At 37.2% G+C, this 21753-nt stretch overlaps 1 protein-coding gene across 1 annotated transcript in view; it reads right to left on the bottom strand.

Moving 5' to 3' along the window:
• Positions 1 to 21282, bottom strand: part of SLIT2 (slit guidance ligand 2) — a 400034-nt gene extending 378752 nt beyond the window's left edge. Inside the window, exons 1-4 of the mRNA XM_052642277.1 lie at positions 21104 to 21282; positions 18363 to 18434; positions 17148 to 17219; positions 5485 to 5556 (exon numbers count right to left, since the gene is read on the bottom strand). Of these exons, the coding sequence (XP_052498237.1) occupies positions 5485 to 5556; positions 17148 to 17219; positions 18363 to 18434; positions 21104 to 21282 (395 nt within the window). The remainder of the gene's footprint in view (positions 1 to 5484; positions 5557 to 17147; positions 17220 to 18362; positions 18435 to 21103) is intronic.
• Positions 21283 to 21753: the final 471 nt, after the last annotated feature.

The following is a 21753-nucleotide window of genomic DNA, read 5'->3' as shown; positions in this document are numbered from 1 at the left end:
ACTTTCTTAAATGTTATCTCTCATACAGGTTCTTTGTTTTCAAAGATAAAGAATCAACCTGTTCCCCTTACATAGGTATCAGTATTAACAATACAAACAGTGTATCCTTGCATCAAATGATGACACAGACACACCATCTTGAAGAACTTTTATTCTCTGCATCTGAAGCTTTCTGGCAGTCTCGGCATCAGAGACGGGAGGCAGCTATGATGACAGCTCCCTAGATGAGTAACGATGTCGATCTGGCGGGACAACGGTAACCGTGGCAACTGTAACCTGCAATTCCTGCATTACCATTGTTGGATTTACTGTGGCAGGGGCCAAACAGGCCAAGAGTAAAATGAAGCAGGAGACTACACACCTGACACTCTAGGAGCCCACACTTTCATCAGAGCTGGCAGGAATCAACTCAGGAGGAATTCTGACACAGGCACCATGGTTGTCTTCTGCTTTTATCCTTGAATCCAAGCATCCTGAGACTTAACTGACATCAGAGAACAGGGACGGGGAGCGGGGGGAGGGGGTGTGGTGGTAGTTTTATACAAGTATAGTATTATAGTAAATTAAGATATTTTTGCTTAGGTGGAAAACATTACTTTGATTTTTCAGTGCATACCAATAGACACTTCAATGTTTAGAAAACCTATGGGGATAAACATTAATGAACCAAGGTATCCTTTAAATTTAATTTGGTTCCCCATTATTCATAATGTCTTCCCAGTGTTACTATTTGCTCATTCAAGTTACAAACCCTGAACCCAACGGAGATTTAATTCAATACATCAAACACTTACTGAGAGCTTTCTAAAGGTCAAGCTTTATACTAAACCCTGGGGATATTTAAAAAATGTATTTGTAATGCATGTACAGCAGTATTTATATGCATAATTACATAAAAAGAAAACTAATCTATTAACAATTGACAAGTATACTAGTGGTTATATCTGAGTGGGGAGATCATGAATAATTTATACTCCCACTTTTCTATTTTTCTGAATTATCTAGACCTTTATAACATTAAGCATACTTACTCTTGTAACTCCTCAAAACCAAAATCAAAAGCCAAAGCTCCTTTTATAAGAAAGCAAAGGAAAGTAAGGGCAGCTTCATCATATATTTGTTATCTTTCCCAAACTAATTTTTATTTTAATAGAAATTAAGTTTTCCTCTTAAAGAATTGTAATAATTATTATCAAAAAGACAATTTGGAGAATCTGAGATCCTATCTGACAGCAAATGAATTGTGACCTGACCAACTGAATTTATTGCTCAGAATCTGTTTGTCTCAGGTAAGGAGTCACTAGGCCATAAAAAGAGTTCTTGGCTTTAAAAATACTACTTATAATGTTAGATAATTTAGTGGCTCCAAAGCTCACTAGGGAAACATCACTTGTTAACCAGAAATAAAGACTTTTCATTTAAAGAAGCAAAGAAAATGAATCACTGGAACCTATGTATTTATTTTCGTTTGTTAGCTTTGTTTTGTCTCAAGAGATACAAGTGAAAAATGAGTTTCTGCAACATGGTTTGGCTACTTAAGCTTATGTTAGAAGTCTGGGTAAATATAATAATACTCAAGGAAATAAACTGAAAACCACAAAACAAATATTTATAACCAAATGCTTAACCACAGAACTACCAATGAAATGCCTCTCTAATGAGCGTAGATGAATAGCTGCAAACTCAGGCTGAAAAGTGTGAATCACTCACTGGCAAGTCACCTTTAAGGTTATACTTTTCAGGAAGATTTGTGTATGTTACTCATAAATTTCCATCATAATCAACCATTTCAAAAGTCACTGTACTTCTGTCAGTTAACCCACTCTGAATTGCTCAGAAAATCATGTTCTCCACTCTTAATAAACTATTAACAAAAATGCAATCCTGGTTTTGGAGGAGGAGCCAAGTGAGAGGATGGAGAATCTCCATAAGTAAGAAAACTATGTACTGTCTCTTTTAACCTCCAACCTATGGCCCTTCACTCTTCTTTCTTCTTTACTTACACTTTCCATCTGTCAACAAGTGCTTGTAATTTTATTACACTGTCCTGTAGTTTATGCAGAGTTGGTATTATTTTACAGAGTTCTGCTAATGGGCTGGATAAATGGTAATGCTATTTAAACTAGTCTCCTGCTCCAGCAAACACAGCTGCAACTGTACTACTATTTCTGAGCAAACATCTTGACCTGAACACGGAGTGCTCTCTCAACCGTCCAAAGAGAAATTGGAGCAGACAGCAAAGGAAAAGCATATTTGGCCGCTAGCAGCAACTAACCGTGTCGAATCATAATTCATATACAGTGTACCCTCCTTTTCTTTTATACTGCATTTAGAATTTTTAAAAAAAGCATGTGTGCTTCTTCACCTGGCATCTCATTTCCAGCCAAGAGTCAAATGGTGATTATTCCTTACAGAAGCACAAAGAAAATCTGTATAATGTGCAGTGGAACAGACTAGATTTAATCTAAGCAAACAATGATAAAAACCAAACATCAGTGTGTGAACTATAAAAATAAGTAAGTTTTTCATCGATTACTCATCCAGAAACAACAGTATTAAGTAATGGTAAAATATAAAATAAGTTAGGAAAAGAACTAGAGATAATAAATTCTAAATTTATTTCTTTCATGAATTCTAGATGAGTATGGCTCCACTAAATTATATGGTAGGGCAATTGTGTGTGTGTGTACTCAGTTACTCAGTTGTGTTTGCCTCTTTGAGATGCCATAGACTGTAACCCACCAGGGTCCTCTGTTCACAGAATTTTCCAGGCAAGAATACTGGAGTGGGTTGCCATTATATGGTGAGCAACAGTAGATCACTTAATATGCAAATTAGCCACCAGTCAAATTTCCCCTCTCCGAACATACTGCTTGTCCAAAATCCTGTATCCTTTGTCCTGTCACTTATCCTTCTTGTGAAATAAAAGTTCATTTTTAAATGAAGATTTTAAAGGACAATTTTTGCATGTAGATTTGTGCAGATTTTTCCATCTGTTAGAACATTTGTTTCGGGTTAGCTACTAGGCACCTGTATCATATGAAGAATACTTGAACTTGAACACATCTTCTTAGAAATTAAACTAGCCAGGCTGTTAACTTCACAAGCTTTTGTTCCTTTATTTATTACATACTCTTACTGGTGGTTGTTTAATTCAATTAGTGATAATCATCATAAAAAATTGGTCACAGGTAGCTGATGACTTTCCTCTCAAGAAATAGATCATGGTTAACCAACCACTACATCTAATTTGGGTGAGACAACAGTGTTTCAACTCAAAAGAAGATAGATTCCTGTTTTCTGAGACAGAAAAAATGTACACCTCTAAGTTTTCATGGGTATCCAGTGCCTATGTCTGGTGTCAAATCCCAGGCAATGGTGAACATAAAGCCATCAAGCTCTAACTTCAGGAAAATCAAAGCATCAGAGTCCTTACAGGCCCACATCAGAAACAAAATTTTATCTTCCATTACTTTCCAAGGGAAATCCTTTGACCCAAACAGGCACATTATAACTCATTTTCTAGCTGCCCGTTTTCCCCATTTTTTAACATGCTTTTAACTCACTAGAAGATGTTGCCTTAGAGTTTCATGGGTTCTGTTTCTTTCATTCACTTAAGGATATCAAGTCGTCTTCTTCCAATAAGTAACTTCATAAGGTTATAAAATCATAATATAATGTAAGTGAAAACACCTTGGCCCACTACATGGTATTGTCAAAGGAGGCAAATGCTAAACAGAACATGATCTGCTGATAGGGGATTCTGCACTAGATTATACCACCCAAAGAAAATTAATCCAAATACTTTCCAACTAAAAATCAAACATTCTAGTTTCTCAGGGACAGTGTTAAAGTGATTTCCTACATTTCCCCCTCTTCAGCTTAATAATTTTAATTCTAGCTATAACAATCATTCCATTTAAATTGTATTTTCACAGCCACATAGAAAACAGACAATTTCCTAGACAATGTGGACTGTTTTATATGCACATTGTTAGCATAGCAGTAAATTAATTTAATAGCACTCATTGTATACTAGCTTTGAAATCAATTCTTCAACATCCCTACAATCAAAAAAAAAGTTAAGGAAGAAAGTAGAATACCATTAAAACCACTTCTGTAGCCATTCTTGGAAACTAAGTATAAATAATTAAATATAAATATTAATTTATATTCATACACATAATGTTCATAACAGCCTATATCCAGTGTCTTTTGTAAAAATAGTCTTTAGAGAATTCTTGTTAAAAAGGCAGTCTCCAGGTTTCTTTATTTGATTCTTTTAAATTTATCTAAATTGAGCCAATTAATCAGCAGGGAACACAAAGCAGAAGAGAAATACTGCTAGGCGATTTTGGCTATCCTTACAGGAATAGCATCAGGAAACTCAGACTCTAGAGACAAGACCTGGTGTGTAACTGGCTCTACCTTTGCCTGCTGGGAAAATTCTCTACACAGTGAGCCAAGGTGTCAGGAGGCCCTAACAGAGATCCTAACAGAGATACAATGTGGGGGAGGGCTGTGGGAAAAGATCCTTCCTACTTCTGGAATTGATAACAACAATACTGAACTAGTAGGTTACAAAGCTTCGGCTACAAAGTCAAGGTCAGAAAAGCAGTCTCCTCACTTTCCCCACAGGCTGCACATGTGGCACTTTGCAACCATCCAGGTGGAAGCCAAGCTAAGCAATTTATTCTGTATATCCCAGTGATTTTTCACAACATCTGCGAACATTAATAACCATTGCTATTAATTTCCCCAACACTTTGCAGCTTATCTGTACAAAATCATTCATATGGCTAAAAACCTACTTGTTAGAGCTGTCAAAAGTGTGTTTTCACCACTGCACATTCGGTCACTGAACAAGCATTCCAGGGAGGAAAAAACTGATTCTGCCTAAAATCCACATTACACTTCTTCCAAAGAAATACTTCCATTAACAGTCGATGACATATTTGATATGAAACCCTCTACAGTCATTCATATCGCGGAGCTTGGAATTCTGGCTTTAAAAGAATAATTTAAGAGGAAATTTACAGTCCTCTATAAATACTTTATAATAGTATTTCCAGACTAATAAAGACTACTCGAGTATAGAAACAATATGAAAAGGCAGACGTTAAGAATCCCAACTTTACAAGAACACCCTTCCAAGTTCCTCTGAGAAGGAAGCACAGTGGCGATCTTTCCCTTCAGAACTTAATCAAAAGTTTCCATAAAGAAGTTAGGTAAATCTCCCCATCAAGACCAAAAGAGAATAATACAACTGCAATAACACATACACGAAACAGTAAATGCTAACCAAATACAAGAACTGGAACCACTGGAAAATCAATCATAAATTTGAAAAAAAGAAAGACAAACTTTTAATCCATTAATCTACTGGTGAAGATTCCAGGAAAGCCCAAGGAAACAGATCCAAAATGCATTTAATAAAATGCAAGGTACTACACAGAGCAATAATAACTATTTCTGTCTACTTACAGCCTGTATAGCTTCGAAGTCCCAAGAAACAGCAACTCAGGAAACAGCTGAAGGTGATTTCTGTTTAAACGCCTTTTGAGAAAAACAAAAACAAAGCATATGTTACATAGTAAGTACCCAACAATGAGACTGTGATTGGGTAGTGTCATGCCTCATCCTGTATTTCAGAAAGAATGAAATAACATTCAAGAGAATTCAAGCATTACAAATCAAAAGTTGGTTACACCTTTTGTTACAAGATTGTTTAAAGCAATTTTCCATTGTGCTTACTCAGATGATGGTTACTGGGGCCTAAACTCTATATCCACAACCCTTGCAGCATCAGTCAACCAGCACAGACGCAATGAAAAAGGCTTGTGGACTCATTTAGCGAGTATGTACGTTTAGCGAGTTCAACATACACCAACAATGGTGTCCTAAAATTATTCATATTCTGTCCCAAATGACCTAAATCTTCAGCCAAGTCACTGAAGGGAGACAGAAATTTCCATTTTTTTAACCTTTCCATTTTGTTTCACAAAAACGTATGAGAAAGCGTCAGCATGATTTGTCCCTCTAGGCAAAATCAGAAGAAAACTGCAATCCATAGTTCTTTACTCTCAACTGAATAAGGCTGAGTTATAATTAACAGTGAGGGCAAAAATGTTTAAGTAATGTTTTTCCTAAAAATGTTTCACTGATATTGGGATGTTTTAAATATTTTAGAAAAGAATTTGATTGCAACCCTACTCAATCCAAGCCCAGGAGCCTGGCGACCTATTGTCCATGCGGTTGCACAGGGTCAGACATGACTGAAGCAACTCAGCACTCGCGCAGTATATAACTAAGTTCTTTCGAACTATGAAGACTTACAGAAGAGTGGCAAATTCTAGCCCCAATGTACGAATTTCCTAATCCCATTCACTTTAAGTGTACAACTTAACATTTCAGTTAAAATAAATGTATATCCTCTCTTTTTCCAACTTTAAATAAAATGAAGACAAGATGATATAAAATGCACACTTAAATGATTTATAAGTTGCTGGGCTTCCCTGGTGGTTCAGCCAGTAAAGAATCTGCCTGCGATGAAGAAGACCCAGGTTTGACCCCTGGGTCTGGAAGATTCCCTGGAGAAGGGAATGGCAACCCACTCTGTGTTCTCGCCTGGAGAATCCCTTGGACAGAGAAGCCTGACAGGCTACAGTCAACGGAGTCTCAAAGAGTCAGACATAACTGAGTGCCTAACACAATAGTTCTAGAGGAGAGTAAAGACATCCAGAAAGTAATGTCACACTGAAGATACCTGAGGTGTTTCTTGTCTTAAAGATAAATGTTAAGGGGACAGGAAAAGAGGGCATATCAATCTTACCCTCTTTTAAACGATAATATATTCAAACGGTCATCAGATGGGAGTGGAATTACATTCATTTAGTCTCTAGAGGGTAGAAATGGTGCTAGTAATTTTAACTTTTAACAAAGCATTGATAAATGATTATAAGGAAGATTTTTGTAAGTATAAAAGATGTTAAGAAATGAACAGCCTTAGGAAGCTTTCAACTCTTATTTTATTATTATCTACATTATTCAAACAGAGGCTATGCATTTTTTCCCTGCAACAAAGTAATAAAAATTCTGCATTAGGTTAAAAGTTGGACCAAGTGAACCTCAGAATTTCTTCCAAGTCTAAAATGCCATGAGGCAATGATCATTATGCTTACCATTTTTCGGAGAAGGAAATGGCAATCTACTCCAGTACTCTTGCCTAGAAAATCCCACGGATGGAAGAGCCTGGTAGGCTACAGTCCGTGGGGTCTCAAAGAGTCGGACACGACTGAGCTACTTCACCTTACCTTACCATCTTTTGTTATATAACTCATATTATTAAGAGGTTAGTCATCTATAGATAAATGATCAGAACTTAATAAAATGTATATAGCTCACAAAAATGTATGTTGAGACAATCAGAGGTAAAATCACAAAATCAGTAGTGAAAAGGTAGACTTTTCACTTACACTATTTTTTTTTTTTTTTGATGAATAAAGCACACAACAAGATTAATGTAAAGTGAAATCAAAAGCTTTTATTTTTTTCTTTGCCAGGCATAATTCTAAGGTACGAGTATTCCCAGAGTCTACTATTATACACTTTCAATAAACTATAATTTAATTATGATCTTGTTATATTTATGTCTGAAAAAATAATTACAAATATTCACAACAGTGGTAATGAGAATTTTTCTAGGAAAGACTCCCCATTTTCCAGAGAGGCAATCCCAATTTTTAAAATTACAGAGATGTGCTTTCATAATCTGATCCAAACCACTGGAGAACAAACATCGTCCATGATTCTCCAACCAAAAGGACGACGTTTGTTCAGGTCCCCAGCCCTCACAGAGGCAACTCTCTGTATGGAGTTTTCCCTTTTCTGCAAAGGGTCCTTTCTAACATCTTCTGTGTAATTCCCCTGATTCTCCTAGACAAAGTTGGTTCCTCCCTTGTCTGTGTCTGCATTTGCCTCTAGTATTTGATAAGCAAGAGTCCCTCACACTATATTACTCAAAACATTCACATAAATGTCTGAATCCCACTACACTGTAAGCTCTTCAAGCATAAAGACTACGTGCTGCATGCTAAGTTGCTTCAGTCATGTCCATCTCTTTGCGACTCCATGGACTGTAGCCTGCCAGGCTTCCCTGTCCATGGGATTCTCCAGGAAAGAGTACTGGACCCAGGGATCAAACCCACAGCTCCTGAATTGCAGGTGGTTCTTTACCGCTGAGCCACCCAATGGGGAAACCCTGTAAAGACTATATCTATGTATTCATATTTCCTTCCCTCTTCCTTGGCACTTACTAGTTTCATAGGAAATGCTGAATAAAACAAACTGCTCTTTGCATTTTGATATAGTTTGGCAAAACCCTAGCATGTGCATTTTATGTTCAGCCAACTTTCTCCAGACATGTTTTCTAAGGTACCTGCCTTAGGTTTTATGCCCCTCTCCAGATAATCAAAGTCCCACCACCAAACCTGCTTTCATGAACCCTATAGAGTAACTGCCTCCTTTCCTTTAACTTCCCCCTGTCATGCCTTTCTCAACATAATCTAGAAACTGGAAGGAATTCAATATGTTGAAACAAATTCAGATATCCAAGTAACTGAGAGCTGCCACTAGATTACACGTTAATGGGTCCACACAATTTCAGATATTGTAAGAAAGAAGGCAGTTCAGGTAGAGTGCAAGCAGTGTCTTCTCTCATTTTTTTTCATATTCTTAAGAGATTCTTAATTCATTCTCCAAATAACAGCTCATACATACTAAACTTACTAGGTGACAGTCACTGTTCTGAGAAGGTCACATTCATTCTACCCCATAGGTAGGTGGGTGCCACTGTCACTGCTATTTTGGAGGGAGGCACAGAGCTCATAGAAAGTAGAGCTAGAATCTAAATTCAGGTGGGCTGACTCCAAAACATACCCCCTGAATCACTCCTTTCAAAGAGACACAATCTAAACATTCCTAAACAATAACTCAAAATAATGTAATCCTCAACTTTCCCTTTCAGCAATCTTTCTTTTTTTTGGGGGGCGGGGGTGGGTTGGAGCAAAACATAGTTTTACATAGCTCACTTCTTAAATATCTATGAATGAATCACCTGGAAATAAAATATCAAGCTTTATTTAAGAAGAAACTAGCTTTCTAGTCAGTGCACTATTTTAAAGATCTATTTTAAATACCTAAAGTTGAAATAAAAATGAAAATATGTATAACATATTTTTCTTAAAATTCAAGTAATTTATCACTATATCATGAAAATTATTATAAATTATCTTAATGTGTCTAAACCAACCATGTGTATCAAGCAAGGTAATGTCATATAAAAAAAGGTAGATAACAGGTGAAGTGGTAACATGCGTAGAAAAACAGTATGACTGCACTTTTTTAAAAAGAATACCAATACATTTTTGGTTCCTAGTCTTCTATTCCCTCTTCCATCAGTACCAAGAATAAACAGAAACGCAAATATTACAATACAGAGTGAAACTCTTCTAAAATATTCAATAAAGGAAAAAAAATTAAAATTAAAGCAGAGTTCCTTTGTACAATGACCAGGAATTAAATCTTTAAACTAAAGAGTATTTTTTAAAATACAAAATTATGTTAAAGACTATCAAGGTGCACAATAATTTCTAAACAGAGCTGGAGGAAAAGTAACCTGGCTTCTTCCAATACTACAAAATACTTCTTAGTAGCTTGAAAAGCATCATAAGAATAACTCTAATGCAAATATGTTAAAGAAGTTAAAATCTGATAGTCCAAGAACAGATAAACAGCAGTAGTGAATTAAGGGCATCTCAGAGGAGGTTTATGGAGCCAACAAAAATTAGCAGCATTAAGCAGATCAGGTGGCTCAATTACTAACTGTTCCAGCAAGGATACTCAATTGTGTCCAAGGACACCTAACAGAGATTCAGTGATATTCGGCTCCTATGTCATCACTAACTAGATGGAATCCGCCCACAGAATCTCAGGACTAAAAATTCTCCGCATGGAAACTCGTGGTTTCAGAAAGGTGTGTAATGAGTCACATAACACATTCCTTAGGGAAAAGATGAGAGAGATCCCAGCAACCATTTCCTCTGGGTGGCCTTCAGGGAGATGAATGATCTTTCTGGACCATACTAAAAACCACAGGCCTCTGAAATGCAGATTCTTAACAGCTCAACTTGAAGGGCATTATTGACAAGGTTTGTTTCAAATTATTATCTGCCACCCACTCCTGTTACTTATCCATTGCTAAAGATTAGAGGTCTCCTTTCAACTTCCTCCTCAATCCAATTAACATTTGCAACCTTCACCCCAATCCAAATTGTAACATGAAAATGATTTTACCGAAGCTAGTAAGAAAGTCTCATATTTACCTATCACTGTAAATGTAATATATTTACAATGCACGTGATTCGAAACAAGTATTTGATGAACACTGCCTTTAAAAGTCTATCATTTACAATCTCCTGTTTCTCATACATAAATGTCTTCTTCTTGGGTAAATTTCCATTTGTCTTTTATGCTAACATTTTTAAAGCAAATATTTTTAACATTTAGCTAGTATTAGATAAACTTTATATTTTCGGCAGTATCAGTATTTTCACCCTTTATGCTCCATGGTAAGAGATAAAAATTTATTAATAAAAAGTTGCTTCCTCTTCACTCCTCTTACTTCTTGATAGTCTCTATATGTTCAGAGCGATTATGATAAATACTCTGAAAAAAAATTTGGAGAAGGCTTTGCACTTTCTTCACATCTCTTCTATTGACTATACGCTATAAGAAGAAAATCAGAAGGAAAATGATAGTAAATATGGATATTTAAAAGTCAGATTTATTATAGACACATTTTATTAGCTCAAAAAGATAAAGTATTTCCAAAACTCAGCTTCTGAAAAACAGGAAAGGAGATGTTGAAATTTGTAATAATAAAAAGTTCCAACTCTGCATCAAGCATTTTGTGAAAATACGTGCATTATCTTACTGAAACCACATACCATTACTATGAGATATAATAACTGTTTCCTTTAATGATGACCAAAAATGCAGTTTTCAAAGATAAGACAATTTGATCAAGATCTCACAATGGAATGGAAGTCAAGTATTTACTCTCATGTAGTGTTTTAAAGGTAAGGAGAAGAGATTGTATCTGTTTAAAAAGCACAATCAACAGTAAAACTGGTGAGTAATTGCCAACGTTCCATAGGACACCAGGCAATAGCATATAAAATTACAAGGTGTTTTCACCAAGGGAAGGCTAGATTATCTACAATGAGGAGAACAGCAGCTGAGAGAGGGAGTCCCACCTGCATTCAGGGGAGATGGACACTGCCAAAAGAACAAGTAATTTTCTGCTGATATTATCTTAAAGCAAAAATCCCAACTGCATTAAAACCAAATCCACACTGTTACCAAACTCTCACTCTGAAAATGTTTTAACCAACATTCCTTCCAGTCCAGCAGATATAAATTGCTCTGAAACAGGCAAGAGCAGTATATGTAAAGTTCATGCACAAAAGTCTCTCATCCCATGTTAAGTTGTAAAATTCAGTTTAGAAGGCATAATTCAAGCAGCAGGGTATCCAACAGGAATGAAAGACAGGAGTTCAATGTAAAATATTTGACATTGGTTGCTTCCACAAATACATTGTAACAGTGCAAACTAAACTACTCATTTCAGGGGAGATATAAAGGCCACAGCATCCAGCAAACACTGTTACAAAGGATGAGCCCAAAACAGATGTGGGAAAAATAAACAGCATTGCTGCTGCAGAATTTATAAAACGCTCCACAAAGAGCAAACAGAACTCACCACCGTTCAACTTCAAGGCCCATTAAAAAACGTTGTATGAGAAACCCTCTCAGACAGATTCAATATTCTGCTAAATTTCAACAATGCACTTGCATTAAAGCTTTCCAAGACCATAGTCAGTAAATGCAATTTAAAATAGTTCACTATCACTTATAAACAGGCAAGAATAATTGGACATTTAATGGCTATCACAGATAAAGCGATTCACACTTGAGCATCGAGGTGCGTGATTTATCTCCTACAATGTACATACCGAGCTTCTTTACCGAGTTTGAGATGTTCTTTACAGAAACTTTCCCAAGAAAATAACTGCAGTGACTTTAAACTTAGGTATAAAGGTGCCAGAAATTGTGATGAGCTTGCATTCTTTTCCAAGTAGATTAGCACTGTTTGTGTACCGTTACTTCAAGAAAAACAACGTGTTATGTGCTGCCTACAAACCTGTAGGATGAGTTAGAAGAGGGATTCTCCACATCCCTAATGAGCAAGGGTTCAGGGGAGACTTCCCTCAGATCTGTTCCACAACACATTCTCTGCTTGAACTAATGTATAGCGACCTGCAACCAAAATTCTAGAGTGTTGGAGTTCCTTAGTTTCACACTAGCTGTCACATGCCTATAAATGGTGTGCACACCCAGGGAGAAATAACTCAGTGCCACCTTCAAAAAATACATGTGCCTTTGAGGTATCCTTTAGGGAGAGTAAAGGGTCTAGTCAAACTTAGGCTCTATTGTAAAGACATTTCTAAACTGAGTTATTTTCTTTGTATCTACTTGGTAAACTAAAATAGACAAGTGAACAGGTTTTGCAACGGCTTCATAATAATAATATTTTAGGACTCTTTTATTCAAGCAAAAATCAGTATCAAATGACATAGCTAGTAAAAAAACAAAAAGGTAATCTGAAATCCAAAGATACAAAAACTTAGAATGTTTAAAGAAATATTGTCTTAAGAGCGCCATTACACTTTACTGATAGGAACAAAAGTACAACCCAAGCCTGTGGCTTTATCACTTGTGCAATTTCATTATTGTAAGCATGTAAGATATTATGAAGTTAATGAAATACCTAATATTCAAGGTTTTCAATGGTATGCTACTGGTTCTCATTAATCTAATGTAGGCATATATGAATTTTATTTTGCATTATGAGTGTTTCATTGCATTTAGGGCAAAATGCCCTACCATTTTTTTGGACAAACTTAAAAAAAATTTCAAAACCTTTCTCATACTCTTGCATTTGTGTTGTCAAGGAACGTATAAAAGCAGCTGTTTTACAGCAGTGAAATACTGAAGTGGCCTGCATGCATGCCTGCTAAGTCGTTTCAGTCATGTCTGACTCTTTGCAACACTATGGACTGTAGTCTGCCAAGCTCCTCTGTCCATGGGCTTCTCCAGGCAAGAGTACTGGAATGGTCTGCCATGCCCTCCTTCAGGTATCTTTCAGACTCAGGGATCAAATCTGAATCTCTCATGTCTCCTGCACTGACAGATGGGTTCTTTACCACTAGTGCCACTTGGGAAGCTCCAAAGTGGCCTGGGTCTCTCTAAAATACCATAAAAGAGAACTTTAATTACTTCAGCATAATCCCGTAAGACATAAGTGAATAATACAACTTTACACCTGCAGAGAAAAGTCATGGGTCCCAGTGTGATTTTTTTTCAGCCTTCTAACACATTACCCACTAGCCAAGAAATACTTTGAATTAATAATTTTGTATGGAGACTTTATTGCAGATACACACAGGTATCTTCTATGAAGTATAATGAAGTATAATTCTTAAATGCTCCAATTCTTCACTATAGCTTCTTTGTTTTCCCTTAATTAACTTCCATTGAATATCTAGTCACTTAACTATATCAGCTTTCATTTGAACATTTGATTAAACAATATGAGACCTGTAATGCAATCCACATCAGGCACATTCTCACGGCTTCATTCTCATCCCAGATAAGCAAGTACTACTAGCAACACAGAGCACCCTCGGGAATATGCCAGGGCACATGTTAGGTCAAAGTGCATAGTAGAAAGCTGTCAAAAGTGGATGTACTGTGTGCTCACAGTGTGTAGGTGTGATTAAAACATTCTTTTTATGATGACTCATAACCACAGTCTGATCATCATATCATCTGATGTTGTTTTCTATACAATACAAAGAAGTGAGTGAGAGGCAGTGAGGCAGCGAGAGAGGAAAGGAAAAAAGGTAAGGAAAGAGGGAGAGACAGATGATTTTAATTCCCATCTAGTTCTTGGTATTTTGACTGATAAAACCTTGAGTTCCATCAATTCTTTGAAATGGAAAAAAAAATGTGTTTCTTTTGTACCTAATAATGTTTTGATTTAACAATAATAATTTTTTTATCCTATACTAAAACTCAATTTGATAAAATGACCCTGTTTCTTAGAGATTAAAAGTCGGATTTCTAAAAGGAACAGCTCTTATCTTCTGTTCTCAGATGTCTACCTTCTCTAGATCAAGTTAAAACTCTATCAACAAAAAATAAAAAGAAAAAGCTTATTAAATAGTTACAAAATACCATTTGGAATTGTTTTTATTTTATCATTTTAAAATGGAAAAACAAACTTAAAACCATAAATTGCACACAAATAAAGTTAATGTTTTTATTTTTGTTCTTTACACAAAGAATGAAAGTTAAGTTGCTAGATACATATATGTAGTGTAAATGTTATTTACAATATAAACCTGCATTTATAGACCTTTTCATAATTTGGAGTTTGAATTTAAACTTCAGATTCAAGGTGCCAAAAACATATAAGTTAACATAAGATATAACTATTTAAAAGTTACACTGGTTACTTCCCATTTATTACATTGTCTGTTATAACTATTGGGAGGGGAAGCAATCTGTGCAATGTTAATGACATCACTTACTACAATAAAAATGTATGCAATAATTATATCATTATAATGCCATAGTAATTTGATTATAGAACCCTCTGGGTAGCTTTTTAAATTTTTATTTTTTAATTAATATACTGAACAAAATATAAAAGTTTACTTCACAATAACCTGAATGCATTCTTTACCAAAACTGTTTGCCATTTAATGTATTTTAAAAAAAATAAATATTTGAAAAGTGTTCCTAAGAAATGGTTTTAAATTCCAGAGTCCCAAGGAGATGAATTGGCTGTCAGATAACAATGTGTTTCCATCAGATGGACTTGGCAGTTGTAAACAAAAGGAATTTTCTCAGCTTTTCCTCACAAATATGAAATATTTGCTCTCAGCCAACAGCTGGGGTGATTTAAAGAAGTCCTGCATATATATTAGCTTTCATTCAAAATTACAAACCCTCCTCCCACTCTGAAATATCTTACTGCATCTTCACAGAACAGAAAATTGTTCTGAGATGAAGTGATACTCCCAAGGGAAGTCAAAGTCAAAAAACAGCACCTACTTACAACTTTAATCGAATTTCAGATCATAAGATATCTGGTTAATTTTAGGAAAAGTTAATTTTTTCAAAATGAAAGTTCAAATGATACTCCAAAGTGGCTTGAAAAATAATGAAAAAGTTTGTTTTGTTTCAGTGTTTCTGAAAATACTTAAAACTACAAAATAAACCAAATAGAGACTTCATGAAAAGCCACTGAGAATCCTTCAAGGTCAAAGATGTTCAAGGAAAAAAACCATAAATATACATACATATATATCTCACATGTATATATAAATCCTAAACACACACACATATAAATGAATAAATATGTTATTGATGAAAAAACTATTAATGTTTAAATGATAATTTTAAATTATCTCTTCATCTTAACAAACATTTAAATTATACTAATGCTTAGTTTCAATGGATGAATTAAAAATAAATTTGTCAAGTACTCACTAGTAGTTAGGTAGTCACAGGTAGTCACAAAAGAGACCAAAAAATAAATATTTTCAGAGTATCTTTATATACTGAGATAGATTATGAACTTATGAACTTTGTTATAAACGTAACCAAATGTTTACCTTATCTTTATTTCCTTCCCAAAACTAGCTTTAAGTAGTGACTTTACATTTATTTTGAATCCCACAAAAACATTCCTTTATTGTAATATTGTTCATGGAAAAAATTTTTATAAGTAAATTAGATATTTAGATAGCTACTAATATTTAGAAAGCTTTAATATTTAGAAAGCTACTATAAAATAATGAAATAAATATTCACCACAAGTGTTAAACATCAGAAAGCAAATCTTTATAACATTAAGAACTTTAATTATAAGTGTAGCTTCTATTTACTGATAACTTAGATGTTGACAAGTCATTTTTTTATGTACAATTATAGTGAATTTTTATACTAGGGGCCAGTGGATCTGAGTATGTGCTATACCCAAAATGAACTTCATATCTCACTATTTTAAATAAAATTTTTATTTTTACCTAAACTGCCTCTTAAAACAGACAAGGAAACTTTTAAAATAATTGTTGCTACTTTTAATAGAGCCATTATTTGGCCTTAGAAATGCAAAGCTACTAAACTTGAATTATCAAGACATATGGAGATATATAATTCATATTTCAAGTTGCAAATTGTGTATTTTATCCTAATTATTTCAGACAGAGGCTTCTGTCTTTTGTACATATACACATAGGCCTAAAATAATAATGGTTCTCAAGTAATATATATCAATCCATAAGATTTTGTGTCTGAAAAAAAAAAAAAAATTTTAAATTCTGAAGTTCACATTTGATCTTCTTGGAAAAACAACAATTGATGTTAAATGACATGCTATGATAAAGTAATTCTTACTTTCATTTATCCTTAAATGCTTTTTCCAGCAAAAAGAATATTTAGAAAGCTACTATAAAATAATGAAATAAATATTCACCACAAGTGTTAAATATCAGAAAGCAAATCTTTATAACATTAAGAACTTTAAATATTTCTTCCAATGCCATTAACGACACACATAGCAACATTATGGGAACTAAAATAATTATCAGCAAAACTTTGTTTTATAATGCCCCATTAATGCAAATAAAACCACCACTTTTCCTCCCATAAGCAAATAAAACAAACTAGATGACCAATAAGGAAAAACATACATCTCTAACTACCAAAGCAATGGTTATCAAGGAAGTAAATGTGTCAGGAAGTAAGTCTGGTTTTGAACTTTATCACAAATTAGTACTAATTATGCAAAAATTCTATAATTTCTAATTTTAAATTAGTTTAAAAATCACTAATTCAACCTCTTGTTTTTGTAAATTTACAGACTAAGACATGAAATTAAAGACATGGTCCTTGAAATGCAAGTATTATTAAAAATATAGTTATATCGTCATAAATTTGGAATTGAAAATACTCACAGTCTCTCCAGTTCTTTAAGATCCTGGAATGCTCCTCTTTCAATGGTGGTAATCTTATTCTCCATAAGCTGACTGAAATGCAAAGTATAACAAGGGTCTTAATGTTAGCACTCATTATCTGAAAAAGTTTCAATTTAGCAACTGAACACTTGTCCATTTACAAAGTTAAATACTGCTCTGGTTTGAGATTCAATACAAAATCTAACAATGATATATATGAAAAGAGTCAGGGAGGGAAAATAGTATCCTCATCACAAAACTTTCATCAAAAATACTAATTCAGTTTCTCACAAAATTTAGTCAGAATCCTGAACCTTAAACTATAGTATATCTTGAGGAGTAACCCATGATACTACAATTTTCATGGCTGGTTTTCAAGTGAGTTCTTTACTGAAAGAATCAACATACAACAATTCATCATATATAGACTTCAATTCACTGATGGATATATGTCAGAAATGGGAAGAATTCATCAAGGGCAAAATGTTTTTTTTTTTTAAACAAACAGTGAACACACAATGATCAAAAGAATATGTTCACTGCAATATAAATATTAAATTTAATTAAAAATTTGTAAGAAAAAAGTTTTACATTACACTGAATCTCAAATGATGGTTCACTCACAACTTAACACCCAAAGAAGTAATCACATTGCAACAATTTTATAAAAGCTGCAAAGTTAACAGATACAAGAGACAATTCAAAATATTACCAATTCAAAATATTTTAGTGTGAAGCATTTCTCACTAAAAACTCTGCAAAACCTGGATTGTTTTATTTTAATGTTAGAAAATATTTATATGTGTTGATTGCTAGAAAAGTCTGAACATTTTTTATATTAGCAATAATAAAATGCAGACCCACTTAAATTCTTTCTAGTTAATCTCAAATCCTAAAAGTATATCAAATGTCTCACATTACTCATATTGTGAAAGCAATTATGCTACATTTTTATATGCGTAAGCACTTAGGGTTGTTACAGCAAATATTTGAGGTCATTTCCATAATACTATTTTATGGCCTGTACCTAAACTTAAAAGTCTACATTTTTATTAAAAATTGTAGTACACTGATAAACAGAAAGGAAACCAAGGCCTGGTAAAATTTTATGTTTCTGTCATTGAGACAGTTTTTAAACCTGAGATCAGTAATGATTCAAAATCCACAACCTTAAAAAACATGATAATTCTCCAAAACACAGAAGAACATACTTACAGAACTCTTAGGTGTCGAAGACCAGCAAAATCTGTCTTGGTAATCCTTGTGATGTTATTTCCATTCAAATCCCTAAGAGACAACAAGTAAGAAAATGAAAGTTCCACTTAATTTCTATCACTATCTAGTTAAAGAAAAATATACACTAAATAAGAACTGAGAGATAAAAGATCAGTTCCAATTATTAGTTTGCAAAGTAAAAGAGAGGGAAGGAGAAGGAAGTCATCTGTGAAAGAAAAATTTTAAAATGATTCTTAACAAGTTTACAGAGTCTATGCTTACCCGCATATGACAAGAAAATGAAGTGATTCTGTTATCAAGAGTTCTCTTGTGTGTGTATGGGAGTGCTTTTCATTTTTGTTTTTATAAGGAGGTGTATATTAATTTCACAGATACTCTGCTATTTACTATAACTGTTATGAACACTCCCCAAAAGTTTCCTTCAGGAAGTTAAACGAACAATTTTCTAATATTATTCAGGGAGAAATTTTAAAAATTCAGACCCCTATCCTTAGGTGGCACCCTGGCTAACCTTCCTAAGGCAAAGAATAAAGTTAAAATGTCATCAAAAGAACTGCACTTCAAAGACTGGCATTTATAGGCATTTACCTTCCAACAATTCTATGTTTGTATGAAAACTAAACTCTTCATTTGCAGCTCAGAAAACCCCGCTGCGAACTGTAAAGTGAAAACTACCAGCAAGGGCAATAATGGAAATAGTATTCAGACCCTGACATTTTGGTCCAGATTTCAGCACCACAGTTTCCTTGAGAGTCACAACCCCCTTTTCTGGCATCTTAGGTCAAGATCTAAACTTGCCCTGGTTTCAATCATTTCAAGTAAAACCAGGCTTTGCTGCGGTTTGAATGTTCTCCCCTTCAGGGAAGAAAACCTTACCTTGACTTTAAAACAGCATGTTTGGGGTCTACATTTAATGTGCTTATGTTGTCAATAATATAATTTTATAAGCCGCCACTGAGTAAACTATTTTCGAAAATTCTTTATAAATCCCTCATAGGGGTAAATTTTTTTCAAGTACCTAAAACTCAGTTGCTATATTTATTTTTTCCCCCAATGCATTTCCCTTTTGTTGAATAAGACGTGTTAGTGCTTAAACTTTAAACCATTCCGAATAGCATGAAATGACAAGCGCTAAGACAAGAGTTTTGCATTGCTTTCTCCCCAAACCATTTTCCGTGCTGAGCAAAGCACCATCGAATTGTTTGTTCCCTTTTCGAATTACCTGACATAATCTGAGTCCTAAAGCTCCCATCCCACACAAACTTGGTAGATCACATTTTTGACAAGACACCTTAGCTAGGGCCGCAACGTGCCCAGCGCTGCGGGCCTGGGAAGGAGGGAAGAAACCGAGTAGGGGTCGACTCACAGAGGCTCGGGATGGGGGAGCCATTTGCATGGGAAAGAAGTGGCTCGACTTTAAACTGAGAGAGAGGGAAATGGGTTGGATAAGATCGACTCGAAGCGCTGTGAGCCGCGCGGGTGGAGGCGTGCGAGTCCAAGCGGGTCCCCTCCGCGGCCCTCCACCCTCACAGCCTCGGGCGCAGAGGCCCGGGGAGCGCAGCCTGGGAGCTTCGCCCAGGTCCTCCTCTCCCCGCCCGGCCCACGCGCAACAGCGAGGGAAGCGCGCCCCGGACGCCGGGGCAGCAGCCTCGACGTTCACAAAGAAAACGGCCTCCACGCTTCACTTCCCTGAACTCGGAAAGCGCCCCACAAGCAGCGCGTGGGCCGTCATCACCCATTCTGCTATTACTTCTTCATTAGGGACTCGCCGAGACAGGGAGGCGGGGATGTCTGCGGGCAGCAGAGCGCGAAGAAAGGAGAGGAAGGAAAAGAAGCTGCTGACACGCGCAGAGACGCAGAAACTGCCAGAAAGGTGGAAAGGGGGCACTGGGGCTCAGCAGGAAGGGCCGGAGGGGGCAGCCGAGGGCCGCGGGGTTACCAAAGCGGACAGACCCGCCTTGACCGCTCCTGGTTTGGACAGCCAGCCCCAACTTCGCTTAGTCGATGGGACGCGCGGTTGGCCTCTGGAGTCTCCCTGCCTCCGACACGTCCCTTGGGGCTCTCCGCCGCCGCCTCCTCCCTCGGGAAGTGGCAGGCGGGGGAAGAGTAGCTGGGAGCTGCACGCGGCCGCTATCCCGGGGCATCCTTCTTTACGTGGCCTGTGGAAGCGCCCCCAGGCGGGATCAGCCTCCCCAGACCCCATCTCCTCTCCCTCCGTCCCCAGGAGGGCGACACAAAGCCCAGGAGCAGAGGTTTCTCTCATTTGAGTACCCCCTTCCCCTCAACCCCCCTCATCGCGCCACCCCGCGGTGACAAGAGCCGGAACTGAGCCCTGAACCGACCCGCGAGAGTTTCCAACCGCAAGGTGACTCAGTTTACGGAGTCTAAGGAACAAAGTCGCGTCTCCCTTGCCCCGGGCATACTCAACTCCTCTTCCCTCATCTCCCCGCCTCCCCAGCCTCAGAGAACCAGCCTGCAAAGGGCTGCGAGTGGCGGGACGAGAGCGGGAGGAAGGGACCAAGCGCAGTAGTCAGCGGGCCCGCCCCTCCTTGGGCAGCGCCCTCCCAGAGAGTTCAAGCCTAGGATGCGCGTTGAGGAAAGCTAGTGGGGGCTGCCCCAGGCACAAGTCCCTGTGCCTCGGGGTCCCTCCAGTCTAGATACAGGGGCTGCGCGATCCCGATGGGAGGGAGGGCCAAGGGGGAGAATGAGCCCGTACTCACAGTCTCTCGGTGTTGCGGGGGATATTCCTGGGCACACTGCGCAACGCCAGCCCGTGACAGTCCACTGTGCTCCCGGAGCAGGAGCACTGCGCCGGACACGCTTGCGGCGCCACCTCGTTCAGGATCGTCAGCACTAACCCCAGAGACAGGGAGAGCGTCTGCCAGCCGACGCCGTGCATCTTCCCCCGCCGCCTCCTAGCTCGCCGGCCCCAGGGGTTTCTCTTTAGCTCGTTCCTCTGCTCCAACCGTGCGGTGCCTGAGGCCCAGTGCCTGGCTCGAGGCTAGCTACCCAGAGTGTCCAGATAACGTGTACAAAATAATACAGAAGTAATATTCAAGGCAGTAGAGCTGACACAGGTACACGCCTCTCAGCTCCCCTCGCCCTTCTCCTCCTGCAGGGCAGGCGCTCCTTGGGCAACTTTCGGTCCAGAAGATCAATTGGCCTGGCCAAAGCTACAGGGAGACCCCAGAGCAGCGAGGATCGGATCGCGCGTCGTCTGTCTGGCAATTATCAACTTGGCTGTAAGAGACCTGAAGCTTGCAACGGCTGATGAAGATCGTGAAGATGCAGGGGCCAGTTGTGCGTGGAACTGAGGTGATCCGATTCCACCGACCCCCTCTGCAAATCCAATTCCAGTGGGGACTGTAGA

The sequence above is a fragment of the Budorcas taxicolor genome, chromosome 6 (genome assembly GCF_023091745.1).
Source record: "Budorcas taxicolor isolate Tak-1 chromosome 6, Takin1.1, whole genome shotgun sequence".
Taxonomy (NCBI): Eukaryota; Metazoa; Chordata; class Mammalia; order Artiodactyla; family Bovidae; genus Budorcas; species Budorcas taxicolor.
This window is presented reverse-complemented; position numbering and strand designations above follow the sequence as displayed.